Source organism: Anser brachyrhynchus, assembly GCF_964034855.1.
Source record: "Anser brachyrhynchus genome assembly, chromosome: 1".
Classification (NCBI taxonomy): domain Eukaryota; kingdom Metazoa; phylum Chordata; class Aves; order Anseriformes; family Anatidae; genus Anser; species Anser brachyrhynchus.
In genome coordinates, this window is record NC_137694.1 from 72,213,920 (window position 1) to 72,237,459 (window position 23,540).

Sequence of the window (23,540 nt, forward strand, 5' to 3'; positions counted from 1 at the left end):
TTTCCCGGATCCTCCTTCTTGCCCTTCTTGAAGACCGGAGTGACACTGGCTATCCTCCAGTCTTCAGGCACCTCTCCTGTTCTCCAGGACCTTTCAAAGATGATAGAGAGCGGTTTGGCAATCACTTCTGCTAGCTCCCTCAGCACACGTGGATGCATCCCATCGGGACCCATGGATCTGTGTGCGTTGAGCCCACTCAGATGCTCCCGAACCACTCTCTCGTCAACCAGGGGGGAGCCCTCCATTTCCTAAGACCCTTTCTCCTCCCTCCAGGGTCGAGGAGTTCCAGGGGGGGAGTCCTTGAAGCAAAGACTGAAGCAAAGAAAGCATTCAGTATCTCCGCCTTCTCAGCATCTCCCATTACCAGGACACCCCCGTAATTCAGCAAGGGAAACACATTATCCCTAGTCTTCCTTTTACTGTTTACATACTTAAAAAAGCCCTCCTTATTGTCTTTTATCTCTTTTGCAAGCCTCATCTCTAGGTGGGTTTTCGCCTTCCTTGTCACGTCCCTGCAGGCCCTGACAACACTCCTATACTCCTCTCAAGAGGACAGGCCCTTTTTCCACATTTCATAGACCTTCCTCTTCCTTTTGATCTTATCGATGAGCTCCTTGCTCATCCACGCAGGTTTCCTGCCCCCCTTCCCCCATTTCCTACTCTTAGGGATGCACCAATCCTGAGCTTGGAAGAAGTGCTGTTTAAATGTAGCCCAGCTCTCACAAGCACCCTTGCCTTCTACCAACCTAGCCCATGAGATACCCCCAAGCAGGTCCCGGAAGAGGTCAAAGTTGGCTCTCCGCAAGTCCAGGGTAGCAATCCTGCTTTTAGCCTTACTTCTTCCACCAAGTTCCATCTTGAACTCCACCATCTCATGGTCGCTGCATCCCAAGCTGCCCCCAACCTTCACATCCCTAACAAGCCCATCCCTGTTGGTAAGGACAAGGTCCAGAAGCACCCCCTGCCTCGTTGGTTCCTCCACCACCTGCGTCAGAAAATTGTCTTCAATGCATTGAAGGAACCGTTTGGACTGCACATGCCTGGCCGAGTTGCTTACCCAACAGATGTCTGGATAATTGAAGTCCCCCATGAGAACCAGCGCCCGTGATCTTGAGGCTACTACCAGCTGCTTGTAGAAGGCCTCATTGACCTTCTCCTCCTGATCTGGTGACCTGTAGTACACCCCCCACAACAGTGTCCCCCATACCAGCCCACCCCTTAATTCTCACCCACAAGCTCTCCACTTCTCCTTCACCCTCCCCCAGGTGGAGCTGGGTACACTCTAATTGCTCCCTCACATAAAAGGCAACCCCACCCCCTCGCTTCCCCAGCCTGTCTTTCCTAAAAAGGACATAGCCCTCCATGACAGCTTTCCAGTCATGGGAGCTGTCCCACCATGTCTCTGCGATCGCAACGAGATCGTGGCCCTGTGACCGAACACAGATCTCGAGCTCATCCTGTTTATTTCCCATGATCTGCGCATTGGTATACAGGCACTTTAGGGAAGCAGCAGGCACTGTTACCCCTGGAGGGATGCAAGAAGAAGATTCTGGACGGGGTATCGGGATCATTACCTTCGCTGAGGAGCCCTCAGACAATCCTATGGGACAACTCAGAGGTTTTTCCCTACTATCTTCAACAGTGACAGCAGTGACAACTTCCCCCAGCCCTTCTCTGTCACTTTTAGCTCCCCTCCCTTCCCCCGTCAAACCTAGTTTAAAGCCCTGGTAATCAGCCCAGAGAACTTGCTCCCCAACACAATTGTGCCCCACTTGCTGAGTTGGAGTCGGTCAGCAGCCCACATACCCAGCTTCTCAAAGGACTGCCCAAGACCAAAATACCCAAATCCTTGGTCCAGACACCATCCTCTCAGCCAGTCATTCACCTGTCCCGTTCTCCTCCTTCTTTCTGGGTCCCAGTCAGCCAGCGGGAGGACAGAGGAGAGGACAGAGGAGAACACTACTTGCACCCCCGATCCCTTCAACATCCTTCCCAGGGATGGAAAGTCCTTTTTAGTATTCCTCATTTTTCTAGTTGCAGCTTCCCGGGATCCAACCTGAATGACAACAAGAGGATAGTAGTCCTCCGGTTTAATGAGCTGTGGCAGAGCCTTCCTAACATCTCTGACACGTGCCCCAGGAAGACAGCACACCTCTCTGGATAGATTATCTGGGCGACAAATGGGAGCCTCAGTGCTCCTCAGCAAGCAGTCTCCGATCACTAAGACTCTCCGCTCTTTTTTTGTGGCACCGGTTGTGATGCAGTGCTCCATCCGGCCCCGCTCCCTATGCTCAGTACTTCCCCCAATCTTGACACGCTTCTCAGGGTTGCTTCCCAGGTTCAGACTACTGTCCAGACCCTCAACCTCTTCCTTATCCTTCCTAAGAGCCTCAGATCTACTACCCAGGGACACCGTGGGGGTTGGTGGCACCGTGGGTGTCGGGGGCAGATATCTCTTTCTGCTTCAAGCTGAGACGAGGGTCCAGCTCCTTTCCTCTTGTGGGCGGTCAAGCCCTCTGTCCTGCATGTGATCAGCTGGGTCAGTTACTACCCTTTGCAGGGACTTAGGAGGGGGCTGCTGGCCATCAGCAAGGACAGGTTGACACCTCCTGTCTGTCACCCTCAGACACTCCCAGGATCCCCTCAGGCTGCCGATTTCTCGCTGCAGCCCAGCCACCTGCTCAAGGAGTTCATTGAGCAGGGCACACGTGCACCGACAGCAGACCTCTCTTCCCTCAGGACCCAGGTATGTCTCCAGATTCGGGAGCTCCCTGCAGTCTCCAGTCTGGACTGCCACTTCCCCCCTCAGGGGATCCACCTGAGTGTCCCCATGAGCCCAGAGAGGCAGTATCTCCTCCGCTTGGGTTGCCGCCTACGGACCGGCCACTGCAACGGGTGCCCACCATGGTGAATTCTAGGTTCTAAGAGGCAGAGTTCCCTGAGGAGAGGAGGGGAAGAGAAAGGGAGGTGGGAAAGGGAGGAGAGAATCCTCCTCGCACTCCTCCCTGCCCCGCCTGAACTGCCCCGCGCGAACTGCCTGCGCTAACTGCCTAGCCAGTCCTCTTAGCACGTCCTGTTGGCGGCGGCCCTGGGTCGGGGCGCTCCCTAGGCCTTGCTTTTATAGCGCCAGGGGGTGGGTGGGCTGCTGTCAGCCCTGGCTCCGCCCTCAGCACGTCAGCGCCCGCGGCGGCACAAGCACAGCTCCTGCCTGCTCGGGGGGAGCGGTCCGGGGCTGCGGCTCTGGCCAAGGGGCTCTGTGCTGCGTTGTTGGGGGGACCGGGGGGGGTTAGGGGTTGGCTCCGTCCGTCTCCCTGCCAGGAGCCCTCGCTGCAGCCGATCCGCACGAGGTCCTCGTTGAAATGGCCAATATATATTCTTATATTCTAATTTAGCAAGTTTCCCAACTTGCCCGAAACTTAGATCTTGCCTAGAAACAGGGATATTACCTCTAACACAGAGCCATAGTAACCCTGGTAAAAAAAGTAATAAAAAAACCTGATTTCTTGTACTGCGTCAGTAGAGGACAGGCTTTGCTTACATTAAAGATACCTGGGATCTATGTAGGTGGTATAGAGCTGTGTATATATTATATAGACCTGTATATATATATACATATATATTTCCTGGCTGGTCAAGTAGCCTGAGAAGCGAATTTAACGAGATCCAGTGTTACATGTCAACCAGGAAAGCAGTTAGAGACCTGAGGTTGGCTTAAGCTCAGGCTGCTCCACAGAAGCCGTATTCCCTTGTACGCCGGCCTCTCCCCAGCATTCACACCAGGCATAGACGGGTGGCAACGATTTATTAGTTAGGCGAAGACGGTCTGGGCTCCCCCGGCGGGGCGGTGAGCGCTGCCAGGCACTGTGATCATCTTCGGTCGTGAAATTTTCGGCTGTGAGCGCCTCTTGCAGGGAGAATGGTACTTCCAGCTGGCTTGACGGGCATCATGTATACCTAGTTAGACATCATATAATAAATTACAGCTTATTATTAACCGCAATTAAATTGTCGTCTATGCATTGTTTCTGCTCAGAGGGTGAAGAGGCGCTGGCCCTTTAAGGAGGGGGCGGGATCTAGCCTGGCGGGGAGCCGGAAGCCGGAGGCGGAAGCGGCGGAGTGGTGCCCGTGTGCGCGCTGTTGCCGTGGCTGGCCGCAGCGGCGGGGCGAGGGGGCGCCTGGCGGGGCGGAGCCGTTGGATCAAGGGCGTGTGTCCGCCCTCCCCCTCCCGGCCGGGCCGGGCCCGGCCCATCCCGTCCGTCGGCCGAGACAGAGGTGGGACAGCGCGGCCTGGCCCCGGGGTTCATTTGTTGCATGAAGCCCGCGGCCTCTGTGCTGCAGCCCAGCAGCCACGGAGCGCTTTGTGGTTTTGCGAGGAGCTTTGAGCTGAGGGTGGAGCTGTGGGGTGCAGCCCTGGAAAGGGCTGCGGAGAGGTTCCAGGGAGTTGTAGGCTGTCTGAAGGCAGTACGCAGTGCTGCTTTGGGGCGTGCACAGGAATGGGCGTTAAGGGCTTGGGGGAAAGCCTGTGTCCTGTGAAACTTTAGCGTTTCTGGTACAAGCTTGCTTGCACCTGACCTAGTTGGTTTTGGGATCACGACTTCGGACTGGGAGGGCTGTAGAACTACAGAAACAGGGAGGCCAGAGTGCCTCATTCAGAGTACAGGTGGCCCCTCAGGTACTCAACTCCCTTTTAAAAATGAGGAGGAAATGAGAAGTTTGCAATATGTACGAGAGGTGGTAGCACAGTTTCTGAATCTGCTCAGAGAACCCCAAGAGAATACTTCCATATCTCAAAGGTGCTAAGGGTCATCTATTAAGAAGAGAGATTAATCATGTCTCTAAGGTGCCTGGGCTGGAAGGAGAGTCTGTGAACGCTGCAAAGTGACATCAAGATAAAGCCAGTTGTGTCTTTAGTCTGATGGACTGAATAATCTCTTAAACTGTCTTCCATCTGTAGGCATCTGTGAATCAAAAAATTGGATTTGTGTCTTAGTAGTTTGTTATACCAGTGTGACTCCTAGCAAACATACTGAGCATGACTCATGTAATCATTTAGGTTTTGAAAAGACCTCTAAGATTATCTAGTCCAACCTTTAATCTAGCATTGCCAAGCCCACCACTAAACCATGTCCCAAAGCACTACATCTGTGCATTTTTTGAAGACCTCCAGGGATGGTGACTCAACTGCTTCCATGGCAGCGTGTTCTAATGCTTCACAACCCTTTCAGTGAAGAAATTTTTCCTAATATCCAACCTAAACCTCCCTTGGCGCAACTTGAGGCCATTTCCTCTTGTTTTATAACATCGTGCTTGGGAGAAGAGACCGATCCTCAGTACTCACATGTTTGTGCATTAGTTAAGATTTTTCCATTAGTACTTTTCCCTGCTCTGATTTTACCAATATAACACCTTGGAGGGACTGGTAGACGTATGCAAATGCGAAGATACCATATGTTGATTAATTTTCCTTGACTGGTCTAGTTCGCAAGGTGTACTGATACAAATGCAATTTTGTGACCATAACTAATGCTACTTGAAGGTGTTACGCTACTTTAGCTATGTCCTTATAATTAAAGTGATAAGAAATTAAAGATATGTAGACAGAACTTAAGTCCTTCATGCTCCAAGATGGAATGTCAAAGACATTGTTTTCCTCATGCATTAATTTCTGAGGTAAAGGGAGAAATTTGCCGGGCAAAGTAGCTGTTGTAACAGAAGGATTATTTTATATCTCATCTCAAATACGGTAAGGATGTACATCTCTACAAATAAGGCAGAGTTGCATCATCAGGAACACTGGAGAATCCCTTGAAACTTCTACTCTGCACAGATAGAGCAACCTGGGGTTGCTTGGAGGTGTTCTGACTGAAGAAGGTTTATTATTTGATGTCAATAGTAGGAAAATATTTCAGTTATCAGCCCGACTCAGAATGGAGACTTGCTCCGCAGACTTGTTGAGGCACTAAACAGAAATAGTCTGTACATTACCTTTATGCTGGCCTTTTTGCTAAAGGAGAGTGTTTGCTGGCACAAAAATCAATGAACCAAAAAAGCTGAAATAAATGAACCAAAAAAGGCTGAAACTTTTTTTTTTTAACCCCCTCAACCAGTATAAATCGTGAGTGGGGCAATGATTGTTCTGTAATGTTCCTTTCCTCGATACCTGTTGAAAAGAACCCTTTTTACCTGCTCTTTCTGTTTTTTCCTTTTTATTGGCCAGCTGACCCGTGAAACATGCTGCCTCCAATAAGGTCATCTTCTAACTACCTAATAATTCCCTGCTAAGCCTTCTTTCCCCTCCTGTTAATTTTGTCATAATTTTTCCATTGCTCGGTTGTTACTAATTAAACACAGGTTTATGCATATGTGCAAAAAGGAAATGTGCATTTAAATCTGTAACATAAACTTCACAGCATGCTTAAGTGCTATCTGTAGCTGTATCTGATACTTTTACAAACTCTTGACGTAAACGTATGGCCTATAAAATTTCTATCAAGACCCCATCAACTTTGCTACTTAACTAGCTCTACTCTGCAGTTCAAACTCTTCTCCTGGACCTCAGTGAGGTCTTAGCGCCATTTACACTTGCTGAACAAAGAGATCTGAAGGCAAAGAAAAGCTACTTAAATATTTATGGCTTATTGAGGTTGCTGCCAATTGTCATTGGATTTTTGATCCTCTAGGGCAGCAAGACACAACTACCCTGATTTTGCACATCTGTTCTCCTCGCATATGACCCAGTAGGAGCAGACCATCCTGTTGTGGTGAATTCTAAGATCTGTGCACCTTCATCCACCGTGAGATTTGTCAGTGTGAAAAACCTGCCTCCTTCCTGTCTCACCTGTGATGAACAGAGCAGGAAATTTGTCCAAAAGAACTTCTGGAGGGGAAGAGCATAAGCGCACATGCTTGGCTGACAGGCTGTGCAAAATACAGAACACACACACACACACAAAAAACCAGACTGTCTGTCTATGGTAAAAGATGTCTCCCACTGTCTGATAACAAATATCATTTCTCTGTGTCTACAGAAAATCATGGAAGTGAGCCTTGATATTTATTTAGTGAGAGTATCAGGTATTGAAAGAAGCAAGTTCAGCCTTAGCTTCTGTACATGTTTTTAGGCAAAGTAATCCAAGTAATGGTTGGAAGCAAAGTCTTTCAGAGAAGAGCGAAGGGACTAACTGGAAAACATGGTAAAAATTCATGGTGGTAGTGCCTGGCTGATTTCATGTTATTTCATATCGCTACATGTCAGGAAAAGAATTTACTACATGCATAAGTGAGGAAGGCTTGAAGCTGCCAGCTCATTTCTGAAGCTCTGATTTGCACTGTAATTGGAAAAAAAAGGAAGTTTTAGAGCTCCCACCAAGTACCCTGGAAAAGAAAACTTTCTAAGGGTTAAGTGGGAGTGGGCTTCATAGAGGACACCTCTCACTTTGTTGTTTTTTCTAATGCTTGCTGTTCACAACAGCTGGGACAACAAAACTTGGGGAATGCACCTTTCAGGGGAAGAGGATGTGCCTACAAGAAGGTGGGGGGGGGCTACGTGCTTGAGAGTGTTATGCATATAGTGGGGTCAGGACTTCATTCTGTATTCTCAAACTTTCTTGAAGCAGGCAGTATGTACCCCGTACCACCCCACCCCAACAGTTCTGTGTTTTCTTTTTAAAGGTTTTGCTTTTCTCCATCACGAAGTCCTCACCTCATGGTCAGTCCTAGCAAACAGAGAGCATCAGCTACATTTTACTGGAAAGAATTCTCTTCCCTTGGTATGTTAATGTGAACATTTTCCTGGTCACAGGAAAGCTGGCGCTGGCTGTCACAGTAAGGACACTGCAGCATGCAACCCCATGTAGTAGGGGATATTTCCTTCCAGTACCAACTTGGCTTTCTGCAGAGAGATAAATCACTGAAGCTATATTTAATTCTTTCGGGATTATGTCAAGTTGCAGTGTCTTATTTCCCAATACAGTTCCCTTCTCCTGCATTTCCACCAAATCTTAGTGCTCCTATTTTAGGCTATGTAGGAAAGTGTTGCACTAAGTTTAGATTATGCTTAACCACGCTGATACTTTCACTGGTACATTTGTGGCCCAACGTAACTTCGCTTAAAGGACAACTTAAAGGGAAGCATCATCACATATATTAGTAGAGCCTTACTACCTTCTTCTTCTTCCCCACTATGGATATTAATCTAACAAAGCTATAATAGGGAGCAGCAGTTTGGAGGGAGGACAAAATCAGTTCAGGACTGGGTAGCCTATGGCTGTAGCATGCTTAGTTATTCTGGTTACACCAGAAGGGAGATTTAATGAAATCAGACCTCAGGTCTGTTTTCCCTCTTTTGGCAAGGAATAGCTGTGATCCAGAAGTGGTGTTATATTAATTGTGTTCACTTCATTGTTTGGGTGTCCTGTGTTACCTCGTCTCCACTAAGTCCCTGTAACTGCTGTGAGAAGAGAAACAAATTTCCTTGTCCTTCCTTTAATTAATTCTAGGCCATTTTATGTATAGAATGGTTAGCATGGATGATAATGATGTGTGATAAGATTTGCACTCTGCTTAGGAAAGCCAGTTAGGAGAGCAGAAGAAAGAGTAGTGAGGGGAATTGAGCAAAAGAACAGAAAAGACCATAGATAATTTCAGGGCCCAAGGAGGGGAAGGAAAGGAAGAACTAATGACCCTGCAGTTCTCCCTCTTCAAGGTTCTGCCACACAACAGAGGTCCACCACTCACTGTGCTTCTGCAGACAGACATGGAGAGATGGCTTCTACCATGCGTGCTTGGGCAACTTGCCTTTGTTTTATTCTAATTCACTCTCACTGCACAATCCACTTAGTGGGGCTTTTACATCTGAGTCACTCGTAACAGCTGGTTTGCTGAAAAAGGAATCCCCAGCAGCTACTAGCAGCACTACAGCCAAGCAGCAGGGCTGTACAGTTCCGATGTGTCCACTAGAGGACAGTGGTATATACCCAATAATTGGTGCCCTGTTCCAGCATTCCTGCGTGAAGCTGTTAAATTCTCACCTAATTTGAAATTCTTTATTAAATGCTGTCTAATTCAGAGCTGGCTGGCTGCTATGTTCCCGTAAGGAGTAGTTGGGCTAGTTGTGTTGTGTTTCTTTTTTTTTGTTTAAGTGATGGTTTCTCAGCTTTGTTAAATCATGCATTTTATCGATAGGTGCCTTTTTGAGATTAATCTTATGTTCCTAAAACCTTTTTACATTAGGAATATTTTTGATTTGCTTGTCTATATTATTCCTTTCTTTCCTCTGACACACTTCCCTGTTCAAGCACTTCTCTCCAAGTGTTCAGAAAACATGCTTTCGTATCTCTGGCCACCTCCAGGGCGAGCCCTATAATGTAGCCCCTGGCAGGGCTGTTTATCCTGCTGCCCCAGGGAGCCCAGGCTAGCTGTCATTAAACAGCAGGGCTTGGGGCCTGCTAGAGGGAAGCCTGTGTCCTGCTGTGACATCAGTTCCTTCAGAGCAGAGGGAGCACAGCAGTACCAACACCAACCTCCTGGCCTGAAGGGAGAAGTTGCTGCAACAAGTCAAGGCTTAATTCAGTCAAGTGATCTTTGGGAGAGGTAATAAGAGTAGAAGTTCCAAATGGCCATGCTTGGTGAAATTGCATTCCTGGGCTAATTCCTTACCCTGAGCCCAAGGTAAGTCAACTCAGGAAGAGCAGGGAGGCAGCCAACAGGTGACCTAAACATGCCTTCAGGGCAATAACATGAAAGAACTAGAGGGAGAGAGCTGTTCACGCGGGGATTAACTAGCAGTAAGAAGGTTCTGCTGCATCTGTTAGCTGGGCAATTGGGCAATAGATGATTTTTCTGAAGGAGGTGAGTGTATTCTTGGTGCTGAAGTGTATTTAAATTTGTATCATGCCAAATGCTTCAGAATAACTTGGCATCGACCAGGCTATGAATTCAGTGGCTCCTAGCCTTCCAGCAGAGAGCACTCCTTCCCACTGAGGGTCAAGCTGTGAATATTTTAATAGGTCACCATCATCAACACTGGATATGGCAGGAAAATCTTGGCAGGAAGAAATGGGTTTAATTGGAGAGGATTAAAGGTGTGTCAGTGTTGGTTTTATTTGACATCCCTTCCGACCAAAGTCTGTGTTTGTAAGCAGTTTGTTTCTTGCATAATTACTCTAGTTTATTGGTGATTCAGAAATACACAAGTCTCCTGTGGAGTATTAAGGGAGGCTTTAACCTTTGCATTGTAAAGACTTGTGCTAATGAGGTTTCAAGCAAAGAAAATCAGATTACTTATCTGTGCTGCTACTTTGCCACTGACCCTGACAATTTGGTGGTGATTTATTACTTCTGGCATGCCTTCCAGGCCTGTTAGCAGAATGCTCCAAGCAGAACTGCCCTGAAGTTTTTAGGAGTCCCTAGAGAACCGGACTGGGAGCCGTTTCCTTCATCCATAGGATATCATATATCAGTCACAGCATGGAGAAACACTGTTACAGCACTGCTGTCTAACCTGCACCTTTCTTTTACTGTAACTATTTCCTCAGTATGGCATCTGTGTGCTTTACCTTTTGCCATGACACGTGGGCCAACCTCATGCGTCCTGCAGCATTCTGGGCTTGACTTGGCAAGTTTCTGCTGAGCATGCTAGTTCAGTGTTTGCTTCGTAATCAAGCGTGTGTGGGTAGCTGTTGTTCTTTTCAGAAGAGCTGTGCATGTGCTTCAAGTAAGTATGTGTTTAAGTACCATGTGGCTTACAGCCAAAATGTTAAACCCTTGGCAGAATTTGGTTCTAAACAAGCTGTTCTTGAAGATTTTTTCGGTACATCCCAAACAGCCAGACATGTGACACGTTACTGGGACAACATGCTTCTTCAAAAATTCCCAAAGAAAACAGAAACATTTGGTGCCATTACTAGTGATGATTCGAGTCACTTGAGGTCACAAATTTACCTGTCATGATTATAATAGGATAAGTGTCCTTGACTTTTACCTCCTCAAGAGATCCTTCATCCTGTAATCAGTATATACTTGTTGTCTGTCAGTGTCTGTCTATCTTGACTGTGGTTTTATCCCAGAATTGCTTTTGTGCATTTGTTGTCTGACATAAAAATACGGTTCTTTAATTGCAGATGAGCTTTTTGGAAGTACCAGAAGTTTTTTGTGAGTAGGATTTTTCTGCTTGCTGGTTTAGACTGAAGCTGTGAAGCACATGCATAAACTAAAAGTTTATTACATGTCATTAAAATTCTTTCTTCAGAAGGAGAATGGCTTTACTTTGTTATATAGCAAACTTTTCTTCCAAGTGGGAACATTCACCCTGAAATCTTTGTGTGTTAATTTCACACCTTGAGTTAGTGACCTTAACTTTCCTAAGTGTTGCTGTGTAGACAAGCTCTCAGGACAAATGCCGTTCCCAATGAAATAAAACTTGGTACAGCTGTTACTAGTGACTTACAAGCTTGAAGTAAAATGGAAAGCATCATAAATTCATCTGTGCCTTGCAGGCAGGATCATATGCTTTTCAATTGGCATAGCCAAAAATCTGTTTGTACATAGATATCATTCCTTCCCAGTGGTAGTCACTGAACAGATTCTCTTCTACATTCCAGTGGTCTATAAGAGAGCAGGTGTTTCTATATCCAACACACTTCAGCTCTGAAGCCAGGGCTGTTCTTTTGACTTGGAATAAGGACACATTCATTCCAAAGTCTGTGATACCAACTGCCATAAATATCCTTTTTTGTTTTTGTTTTTCTTAGCGTTTTGCTTTATTTTAACAAAACGATCACTGTGATGGTGTTCTCTATTTAATTCAAATAACTTTCCATATTCTACCTCTATAGGGTTAATTATTTCCTCTTTAAAAAAAGAAAGTCCAAAAATTGCATAGTGTGCTAGACTGAATTTCATTTAGACAGGTCAATGTCTTGGTATTGCTACTGACTGCCAACAAAAAAGGTAACTTTAGGTATATTTGTGGGGCTTATGTTTTAAACCTAAAATGTAAGGGTCAAAAAGCAGGCTTCTTATTTGAATTTGTATAGTTTGAAGAATCCCAGTTTTAGTATACAGGGAGAAATATGTTATTATGTACACACTTTATATCTAACTGAAAAATTGGAAAGCACTTAGTTAAATTTTCTCCACATCCCTATGAGGTAGGTAAAATACATAATATCCAAGGTTTACATCACTTTGCAAAAAATGTAGTTGCCTTAGGTATTCAAGAGTTGTGTTTATTTATGAATGTAGTACCCAGCCCCGTTTGTGTTACATTTGAAGAACTCCCTGTATCACAGAAATGCCAGGAATGGCAGTGGAAAGGCTGGTGGTAAAGGAATGACAAGGTAAGGGAGATTATTCACGAAGTTAAGTTTCAGGATTTAACTGGGTAGGACTTTATGAACTAAGTGTCTGTTATGAAGCCTCTGTAACCTCTGAGGATCTTGGGGCTCCCTGTTCTTCTGGAATATTACATGACAAGTAGTCACAGCTCTACTTCACCTTGCCCCCAATTCACCTTAGCAGCATATGTCTCTAAGGATTCAGTTTCACCACATAGGGTGAGCAGAAATAGCAGCTTACTGTCATTGAAAGGGGGAAATACAGGTCCCTTATCTCAGCCCTCCCCTTCTGGCTGCGTAGTTGTGCTTCTTATCTTCTACTACTGCTAGCAGTTGTTGGATTCCTCTGCAAGCCAATTTATCCCACAGCAGGAAAAAAAAAAAAAGGCATTGAGGAAAAAAAAAAGGTAGCTCTCTTATTTTTGACTACATTAGTAACTGATGTGTTACAGTAAGTGAAACCATAGACTGAAGTATTTGATGCCAGGTATCAGCTGCCCACTCTATATGTTTCAGGGTATTTCAAGTCCTGTCCTGTAGAGTGAATGCCCATTAGTTGGGTGTTCAGGTCAGGGTGTATTAGGTGTGCTTTTGGAGCACATATTTCATGTGAGCTCTGTCTGAAACTGTCCGGTTTGTGTGCTTTAAGACTGTTCTGTGATGCAGACCAAGTGGGGACAGTCAGGCAATTAGTTCCCAAAGAACACCCCTGACCTAAGCTGAAACATAAATAGAGACACATCCTTAGTGAACTGAATCAGCTCTGCAGGGGAAGGGTATGTATGGAAAGCTAAGAAGAGGGGGAATGACCTTCTGTCCTTAGGCAGCAGGGAGCTGGATGTCAGCTCAGCTGTGAGCATGGACAGTGTAACTGCTCAGATACTGTCCAAATCTGACTTCCTAGCATCTACCTTTTGAACAGCTTGATGCCGGCGCTGGTTCACTTAAAAAAAGATGAGAGGCTTATAGCTGAAAGCTGCATGCTGTGCAAGGCATGAGGGCATTAGCTAAAACTTGACTTTTCTTACTAGCTGCAGGGTGAAAGTGTCCATTCAAGATAATGGTGCAGGTGAGCAAAGATACCTGATTTGCAAGCAAGTGAACACGTTTCATTCATGGATAGGTGCAAGTTTTGGGCACGGACGTGGTTAGCTGTGTTTGATCTGATCATGCATACACAAAAAAGTCAGTCCTAAAAGAATACGTGCCACACCACACTTTTTGAAAACTGCACAGTGTGACTCTTAGATAGTGGAATTAGTGAAGGCTAAGCTCCCAAATGGAAATCCATGGCCAAGATTTTAAACAAGTAGTATCATAAACACCAAAGCTGATGAAGGACAGCTTCTGATATTTTCTGCCTTGTATTGATAAATACACCTTTGTAGTGGGTGACCGAAATCTTTCAGTCATCTCATTTCAACCTCTCATTTATAGAAATATACGGGTATTTTCAATGAAGGTAAAGCAGAGTCTCCTTCTTCTGCCTATTTTCATAAAAGGTATAGGAGCCAAACATTTTTGAGAGTACCTTCTCCACTGTCCTGTGTGGTTTGAATGGGCCAGTATTCTACCTAGATACAGGGTGATTACACAGAGAATCAGTAGGGTTGGAAAAGACCTCCAAGATCATCTGGTTCAATCACCACCCTACCACCAATGTCACCCACTAAACCATGTCCCTAAGCACCAGGTCCAACCTTTCCTTGAACACCCCCAGGGACAGTGACTCCACCACCTCCCTGGGCAACCCGTCCCAGTGCCTGACTACTCTTTCTGAGAAGAAATGTCTCCAAATTTTCAACCTAAACCTCCCCTGGCACAACTTGAGGCCATTCCCTCTAGTCCTATCACTAGTTACCTGTGAGAAGAGGCTGACCCCCAGTTCCCCACACCTTCCTTTCAGGTAGTTGTAGACAGCAATGAGGTCTCCCCTGAGCCTCCTCTTCTCCAGACTGAACAACCCCACTTCCCTCAGCCGCTCCTCACAGGACTTGTGTTCCAGGCCTTTCACCAGATTGAAGTTCTAAGTGAATAGGTGCACTTTTATATTTAGACTCCTACTCTGTAATTTCTAAGCCTATCTGAAGAATTTAGAAATTTAACTGGGACATAGGAAACCAACTTGGTTTGCGAGAAAAGATGTATTAACGAGGGTTTAAAATAGTCAATTTTCTGTTTAGTTGCAGGCATGTACTGCATTTTGGAGTTGTAAGATTTTTGCTTTTCTCATAGGTGACTTAAAGATGGATTCTCCCAAAGAACCTCAGCCTACAGGAGAGTTCAAATGTCAGCTATGTGGCTTAACAGTTCCATACACGTACTATGGGCAGAAACCACCAAACACACGCTCTATCGAGTAAGTACAGTCTTTCACATTACAGACTTCATTTATGCTATGGGCATCAGAAGCCTTGTGCTGCGGAATGATGTGCAATGTGTGAACCCAGTAATATGCCATACTGACCCTGAATAGGAGGTTTAGTACTTAGTGACCTCTTTTTTTCCAAAGGAAAAAAACAAAATAAAATTTACAGCATTGACAGCAAGGACAAATACCAACTTTATGATCCTGCTTCAGTGTCATGCAAAGATTTGTATTTAATGTATTTCCTAACCCTGCTGGCCACCCTACAATTTACCTGTGCCATAATTTACTTACTAGAATAATGTTGACTGTGTCAGCACAGCATTTCTGGAAATCGCCCTTTCCTTGTGGCCATGTCATCTGGGCAAAACATAAACACTGTATGAATTAAATATGTATGGTAAATACAGTTTTTAAGAGCTGTTTGGCATGTGGAGTTTTGAACAGCAATGCTTTCTTGCATGAATTAGACAATTCTTTGTCAGATTGTATGACATTAAAGAGTGGCAATTTAGTACATACCTACGTTTTAGGAGATTCAAGCCTTTTTCATCTCTGCTAAGTAGGGATAGGTTGACCAGAAAAAATGCAGTTACTATTTTGTCTGCAGACATCAGACTCTCCACAGAACAAAACAGCTTTAAATATGCGAGCAGCTCTGTTGAGGCCATCCCAGTCAACAAACCCATCAGGAAAACATGGTCAGGAACTCAATGGAACTGGAAGTCAGGCATGTACTCAGTGTTTCACCCCACTAAGACTGCTCGCTTTCTTACAAAATGGAAACAGCTGTTGGTCACCACCTAGTTGGGCTGAGATCAGATGTGTTATCCTGAAGCAAATGTATTTTTATCATTCCAAATTCCATAGTGCTACTGTTTTTCCCCTCTTCCACTCAGAAGAGCAATGGACCCCCTTTGATCAGGTCCTTTCATAGTGTGAATCAAAGCTGAACATGAACCTTAACTTTAGGTTATCCAAGCTCAGTTTTAGCATCTCGGCTTTATTTGAATTGCTGGGATTCAAAAAGCAAAAGAATAATGCTGAAGCATAACATTTTTGTATGTACATAGAAGAAATAGCTTTGCATTCTATCTTTATTGACTTATTTTCTGGTCCACTCATGAGGCCTAATTGCAGTGCTGCAGGAAACGTATGCCAAACCTGAAGACTTGTAAAATGGCCTGGACTCTGCACTGATGATAACTAGATTAAGACTAAATCTTGCAAGGGGAGCTTTGTAAAGATAATCCAGTCTTTGTACACTAGAAGACTTGTTGAGAAAGTGATCTGCCATGTAAAGATCCCTGATCCTTCCTAACAGTGGAAGGCTTAAGCCCTGCCACTTTTTCTTTGAATGGAGGGAAAAGGAGAAAGGAATGCACTTACAGATGCACGTGTACATACATGTGTGTGTGTATGTAGGCAATTAAAAGGTAGTATGAGTTAACAGAATACCTTTTAAATATGTATTGTACTCCACATTACTACAGAATCCAAGCTTGATGCAAGAATAAGCCAGCCTTGCAGGGTGCCCTGTGCAGACACCCACCCAACAGACTTCTGCAGTGTTTTGCCTGGAGCTCCCAGGAAGAATAATGCCTTAGTCTTTCCCAAGCAGGTTGCCAAATTATTAATAAATGCGTTCCCTTGTTACCCTGAAGCAAACAGTACAGTCTCTGACATAAAGTAAGAATATTTCAGATCATTGTAATGTTCTGTGCTAGTAGGTCCTGCTAGCAAGAGGTGGGAACCATAGCTTTACAGCGCCAACATAATTAAGAGCAGTAAAAGCTCTTTTTATTTTATACTCAGATGCAGACAGCTTCAGAAGAGAAATCCTACTTAAAGTTGTGCAATTGAGATGATAACTTGACATGGTACTGAATCCTTTGAAGGAGTGCCTGTCATAAAAATGGACCATAAGGAATACATGAAGGTGAAACATTGAAAAAAGCAAACCAACAACAAAACTAATAAGGCAATGTTAAGATTATCATCCTAATTCTGGAAGATATAAATTGCTGTATTATAGGACTGAAGGCAGTCACAGTGCTGATTGTGAAGTGGAAGGGAGTTGCATAGCTGCTACATTGCCTTGTGCAACACCAGGCTGTGCAAATCAAGAAGAGAGGGCTACCACCTTTTCAGCCTCCCCAGCTGCCTCCTTTCAACTCTTCCCATACTGCGAGATCTACCTTTAAAAACATGACATTCTTCTCTTATAGGCTTTTGGAAGACTGCTATGTCATGAAGGATCCTTTCACACCTGACAAGGAAAAAATCCTCATCCTTGGGTCTCTGTGCAGTTTGTGTGGCCGATCAGTGTGCGTTGGTACAGTAAGTAGCAATCAAAACAAGTTTCTTCAATCACTTTTTGTTCCAGCACTGGTGATCTATCAGAGAAAGAGCAAGCAACAAAAACCCAGAGAGACTATTTTTAAGGCAGGCTAATTGTATGTTCTTGTTGATTCCCCCAGATAAAGCTCTTTGTATAAAATAGAAATGATCAGCAAATTTAAGTGCGCCATTTACAGAAGAGCACAGTCTAGCTTCACAAAAACAGTTCATGCTCTTTCTACTTTATTAGCACATGAAAAGGAAGGGGAGTTCACATATTTCTTCAAGACCTTTAGGTTCCTTCTTAGAGTATATTGTACTATACCAATGGTAGATTTTTCTTCCTTAAAGGGGTTATAAACACCCGTGGATTATTAGGTTTGCATCCACAACACAGGGTTGCCATCCAATTTGCAAAAGCGTGGATGTAGAAAGTGAGCAGGGAGGATAGTTGTGCAATGCTAGGATAGCTCTCTGAAGAAGAATGAATTTGAATAGCAGCCGGTAGGCAACCTTAAGCTATGGAATCTGAGTGCAGTCCAGAAAGGTGGTGTAAAATTACAGTTGTCTTAATAACTTCTCTTCAACGCCAAACTGATCCCTTTGTTTGCTGTGAGTTCAAAGCAAAAATGAAGACAAGTTATTACACAGTTATCAGTGTCTGGAGGCTGTTCTGTGCTTCTTTGAGGCAGCAGAATGAATTGGGAAAACTCAAGGTTCCACTCTTTTCCCTCATCAAGCCAGTTCTGTGGCTGAAAGAGACTTAGGACTCGTGCAATAGTCAGATGCATGGGTGATTCAACCCATGAGGACATGTCATCGGGTTGTTTACTTGTACAACAGCATGTGTTTGTTCAACCAGACACCACTGTGTCAGCACAGATAACAGCCAGATCCTGGCCTTCTCTACCAAAGTGGTTGTTCTTAACCTGGAGCAATGTGCTTAAATCACATGTGCCTTGGTGTCAGCTAATGTGTCATCTTTAGCAGTTTTCAAATACAACCTTTTCAGCCCATTCTCTGGCTGCAGTTGCTAGGGGCCAGCTTTAGTGACATGATACTTGATGAAAGTAGCTGGCAGCATGAGTTTAAAACAAACAAAACAACAACAAAAAAAACAGATGTGCACTTTGTAAAGGTGTGGAATTTTTTTTTTTATGGTTTCTGGTGGCCAGTTATAATTGGATGAAGGTAGGATGAAGAACACCTCTGACTAGATCAGAGCAAGAGGTGAGATGGTACGGACAACTGAGACAGTTCATATGCCAATGCCTGCCAGTTTCTGTGTTTGGGCTAGTGGAAATTCTCTTGAGCAAGAAACAAAGGGTCAAATTACACTGACAAAATTTAGAGGGTTAGACAGACACAGCTGAAGAAAATTGGCAGTCTTGAACAAGTTTAGGTGTTAACCTAACTTGCAGGGAGGTAGTACTAAGGATAGATTTGGTCTGCTGCACTAAGGAGAGCGTGCAATAGCACCTTTCTCCTGATCAGGTTTGTTTCCCTTTTCTGAAGTCACTTCTGTCATTTAAATGAATGAAAATCACCAAAAGGTCAGATTAGAGTTTGCAACTGAGACTTGATTTTCTTTCTGGAACTATCTGAGGATTCCTGTGGGAATCAGATGAAGCCCCAGTGCTTTCTGGTTTTCGATAGCTGGGTCAAGTTTCCAGAGCCAACAAGCTTAGGGCAGTTGTGTGCGTGTGCACTGTGTGGAGGCAAAGCTGATATGTGAGCAAGATCTTCCTAGTGACAATGTCCCTGTCTTGGCTGGTAGCTGCCTCACTCCCACATGCAGCCAGAGGAGGAGCAAACATACAGGCAAGTACAGCTGGCCAGATAGTTTGGGCTTGTGAGGTTGATTCCTGTCATAACAAGTCAGGTTCATCCCTCCTTTTTAGCGGCATGGAATTAGTATTTCAGGCACATTTGGGGCAAACTTGAGCTCATTTCGCTATTTGCATTCCCAAATTAAGGGTGTTGACTTTATGAAGGATTTAACAGATATTTTTAAGTCTGACAATTAAATCTGTCAGAAGTTCTGAGTTTCAGCCTCAGTATCTTCCCACACAGTGTGCCTTTTCTGAATGAAGGTGGGCCTTTTTCTTTTAAAAGATTTATTAAAACTTTCAGTTAATCTAGGGCATGACTGTATGGAGGACATTAGCAGTGAGCCAGTAAAAGTCTCTTTTAATATTTTTGGCATTCTTGCCTATTTCGGTTATTGTAGAAATATGTCGGTCATTTATTTGTTGTACCTGAGTCTTCAAGATTCCCCTGATGGTATCAGTCAAGGCAAAACCTTGATTGTAAATTATTGAAAATAAATTCATTACCAAACTGGCCAGGCCAGATAGTGATTCATGCATACAACTATGGTTTCAAAATCTATTTAGCAGTGCTGCTTAGGTAACATTGAAAGAGATCTGCATAAATGATAATTAATGCTTTAAACACCCACACCAAAGTAGGTAAACACATACTATTCCTCTTTCATGTAGGGAAGATTAGAGTGCAGGGAAGTAAAAACTTTCCAAGGCAGTAGAAAGAGCCAAAGTCAGAATAATATCTCTGTGGGCTGTTTTTGGCTCCTTTTTGTGCTCGACCCAAGTACATCAACTCAGCCTTACGCTGAGTGTTTCCGTAATGTTTTAACATAGGAATTGAAGTTAACGAAAATCGTTCTTTCTTGGGCCTCTGTTGCAAAGAAGCTGGACCAGTATGATGGAAAGCTTTCAGTGACAGATTGCTGTGATTTTTATGTTAATTCAAAATATTAGTAGGCTAACATGTGGTAAAAGTAAGACTTTTCTGACCATAGATTTGGCAAAGGGCTGGGATTAAATTTGCTAGCTTTTATATCAAAGGAGGCTGATCAGATTTTAGGCTTTTCTTGAGACACCCTGTGCTATCTGAAGGGTCTTCCCTTACCGTTTCCATGTCAAAGTAACTCAAGACTTAGCAACTGTTCTGCATAATGGTCATAAGCTCACTTCAAGTATTCTCTGAAGTTTCACCAAGTTCACTTACTTCAATCAGCTTGCAGCACCCATCACCCTGCTGAACCAATCATTAGCGTAATGTATTGGTAAGTGCGTTTGGTCCAAGTGGAATAATTCTAATGATTATCTGTAATGTCTTAAAACATGCCAAAAATATAAAAAGGAGGATAATAAAAATACTGGTAAAAGTCCTTAGAAAGGTCAAGTGCCCTTTTCCTGTTTCGGAAAAGGGGAGAGGAAATGTACAGCCTGACCATATTAGTCATTTAAAACAGCTTTTTCTTTTTCTTGCAAAACTTACTTAACAGAGGTTTTAAACACCTAAAAGAAGTGGCTTTTAGAGAAGAAATACAGAAAGGGAGCAAATTTCATCCCTTATTGCTCACCACAGCAGAAGCTGAGTAAACACTGATCCTGGACATGGTTGTAGGTATTAAATGATAAATGTAACACTACAGCTACTTTCCACTCAACTTTCAGTCATGTAAGGTCAGTCCTAGACAAGGTTAGGCACAACCTTTCCTTTACGTTAGAGTTTCCTTTACAAGTGTGGTTAAGATAATACCCCTATATATATATATATATAACTTTGAGATACGATCCTTGGGAAAGCAGGAATAAACTCTGGCAGTCAGCTTTGGCAGCTCAGTTTTGCCTGCACTGGACTATTAGGTTTGTAATGAAAATGCTCCCTCTTGCCTTGGTTGCAGAAGGGGTAAAACACATTAAAGAATTGAAGAGCTATCCAACTAAGGGCAGAGTCTTATCAGGATAATGATCAAAGAAGGGCTTGAGTATACACAGTAAGTGTAATTAATCAGGCTTTAAAACAACAGGTAGGCTGAATTAGCCCGTTACTGAGAGAGGGGGGGAGGATTAAAGGGGTGTGGACCCAGCATCCAGATGTGTATGGTTCATAGTGATAGTTTTGCATGAGTCCCATAGGTGGAAATCAACATAAGTTGGCAATTCATTTCACCTAAAAGACTGCAAGATGAGTGCCTGTATGTCTGTGAGTGGCTGAGTCTTAACATATCAGTTTCCCATCTGCAGAGAGGGGGGAAAAGCCTCTCCTCTCCTTTGCCATTGCTGAGCAGTAGCCTGTGGTGCAGAGTCTATCACTATGGAGCCATGAACTTAACTTGGGGGCAGGGGGAGCCGAATGCCATATTGTAACACAAACAACAATAGTAGGACTAAGTTGAAGTCTAATCTTCCCTTTTTAATCAGCAGCTTAAAGTATTAAGGATATCAAGAGACAAAAAACAATAGGCTGTGGAGGCTGGGCGACTGAAATCCGGCCTCAGACCATTCAGAGCGCTTTTTTGGAGACTGAGGTCTCACACTGCTGTGAATATGAAAGAGCCTGGCAGCCAGTGCAGAAAAGGACAGTAGGTGAAGAGAAGTTGTTCCTCAGGACTGAAAGTCACACAGAGACAGGGTGATTGTGATTTTGTTATAATCACGTGTTGCCTGCTGCTGAAGTGCAGGTAGAGGCATGGGAAACAAAAGCGAGACCAGAAATGCGGAAAGATCCAAGCCAAGCCCCCAGAGAAAGACCAGCCACAAATGACCATGGCAAGAGGAAAACTTGGCTATTTAGGTAAAACCCATGGAATCCATTACTCCCAAAAAGATGTCCTGATCCATCTGATGTCTTTATGCATAAAACCCCACGAATAAGTCCATCAGCATCACCAGCCCAAGCTTACCCGTTAAATCTTATTTGGAATTTAGTGATGGGCACAACAGGACCATGTGCAGGGCAAAGAAATAACACTGTAATAAACTTCTCCTCCAGTTGTCCAAACTCTGCACTGCAAATAGATCAAAATATTCCAGCAATTTTGCTTGTTCCTGTTGCGTAACTGTAGCATCTGGTTAGAGCTAACTGCATGAAAAATAAATTTGGGGTCTGTAACACTTGCTAACCAAATTGAATGTTAACTATGCCAGATCACAGTGTCACAGTGTTTGCCCTTAGGCCATTTTGTGGAAATTGGTGAGGAAGAACTTTCTGAGACTTTAAGTCTCAAATGCCAGTGCAGGAAGTCAAAAGATCCTCCCAGTAAGGAGAAATCTCAAAAAGCTAAATGAAGATTTAGCTTTAGAAGAATCTCTTACTCCCAGAAAGATGTTATGATCTATCTGAACTGATGTCTTTATTCTTGTGTAACTCTCCAGGGATAATCCATCAGCAACAGCAGCTCCTGCTAACCCATTAAATCCTGTTCAGAATTTAGTGATCACTCCAGGAGAATCATGGATGGTGGCTGAAGGAAAAGCCAGTTGTAAGGAAATGAGTAACTGTTTTCTATAGTAGTAAGCTGATGAAGGTCACTTCTTTAAAATGAACAACGTGATAGTTCATTTGGTTAGCAATTGTTACAGTCCAGTTTTTTATTTATCACACAGTTAGCTCTAACCAGATGTTAGAATTACTGAAAAGGAAGGAGCAAAATTGCTTTGTTCTTTAACCTGGAAGAATAATTTAATTCAGAAGAAGAATTCTAAATACAAACGTGGTTTAATGAAATTGGAATTTAAGCAGTTCCATTTTGTGTACCACTAACAATACTTATTTATTTATTTTTTTTAAACAGGAATGTAGTCTGTTCTATTCCAAAAGGTTCTGTCTCCCCTGCGTGAATGAAAACCTACAGTCTTTTCCTTTGGAAATACAAGAAGATATGGATAAAAGAAAGCCCCAGCAAAAATCCTTCCCTGGTAAAAATATGGATACAAGAACATAAATACTGAAGGACAAGAGAGAGAGACAGTTCTTTGGCTTAGCTTTCTGCTCTCTCCTTTTTAAGACTATCATGTTGCTCCTTTTAAAGAAGTGACCTTTATCAGCTCACTACTACAGAAAACAGTGACATATTTCCTTGCAGCTGGCTTGGCTTCAAGCATCATCATGCAGCAGTTGCAGCACCAGCAGTAACGCCTTAAGGTGTTGAAAAGTTAGAAAGAAAGGCAGACAAGCCTGTTGTCACATGTCAAATGCATGTAGTAAAAAACTAAACAGTGTTAAAGTATAGGAACTATGTCCAAATTTCTCATTTGTTATTTTACTGTTTTGTATTGTTCTTGACACTCCTACAGTGTTATGAAAAAATCAGGGAGATTTATCCATTTGGTATATATAATTTGGTATATGTCCAAGAAAGTTAATATATACCAAGTGTTAACCTGACAGTGCTAGCTTGGTAAGATTACAGTAGGAAATGAATTCAAAGCTTTATTTTCAAGTCTAAAATAAAACTGTTGGGAGAAAATGTCATAGATACCTACAGAAATACCTGGATTCAAGATCCTAATCTCAGTAATATCACAGCATTAAGACTTCTGAAGGTAAGAGCATTTATAATGTAATAAAAAAATTTTAAATGTGATGCAAGTCTGCAGTCACTTTCTACTCAATCTTCCAGCCCATGTCTGCACAGCAATAGGAGATGTTAAGGACCCTTACTACGTCTAGCTTAATCTGGAAAT

General features: G+C 43.6%; 1 protein-coding gene across 3 annotated transcripts; it reads left to right on the top strand.

Moving 5' to 3' along the window:
* The first annotated feature begins 2,636 nt into the window (after nucleotides 1-2,636).
* On the top strand, nucleotides 2,637-23,437 carry LOC308188035 (cysteine-rich DPF motif domain-containing protein 1-like). 3 transcript variants are annotated; one of them, XM_080576634.1, is made up of 5 exons: nucleotides 3,766-4,272; nucleotides 7,672-7,769; nucleotides 14,571-14,694; nucleotides 16,932-17,043; nucleotides 22,649-23,437. In XM_080576634.1, the coding sequence occupies exons 2-5, from the start codon at nucleotides 7,706-7,708 to the stop codon at nucleotides 22,796-22,798; spliced, it is 450 nt and encodes a 149-aa protein (XP_080432760.1). In that variant the 5' UTR covers nucleotides 3,766-4,272; nucleotides 7,672-7,705; the 3' UTR covers nucleotides 22,799-23,437. The 3 variants fall into 3 exon arrangements, with proteins under 3 accessions (XP_080432762.1, XP_080432760.1, XP_080432761.1); XM_080576636.1 differs by lacking the exons at nucleotides 3,766-4,272; nucleotides 7,672-7,769 and adding an exon at nucleotides 2,637-2,746; XM_080576635.1 differs by lacking the exon at nucleotides 7,672-7,769 and having other exon boundaries at nucleotides 4,061-4,272.
* Nucleotides 23,438-23,540: the final 103 nt, after the last annotated feature.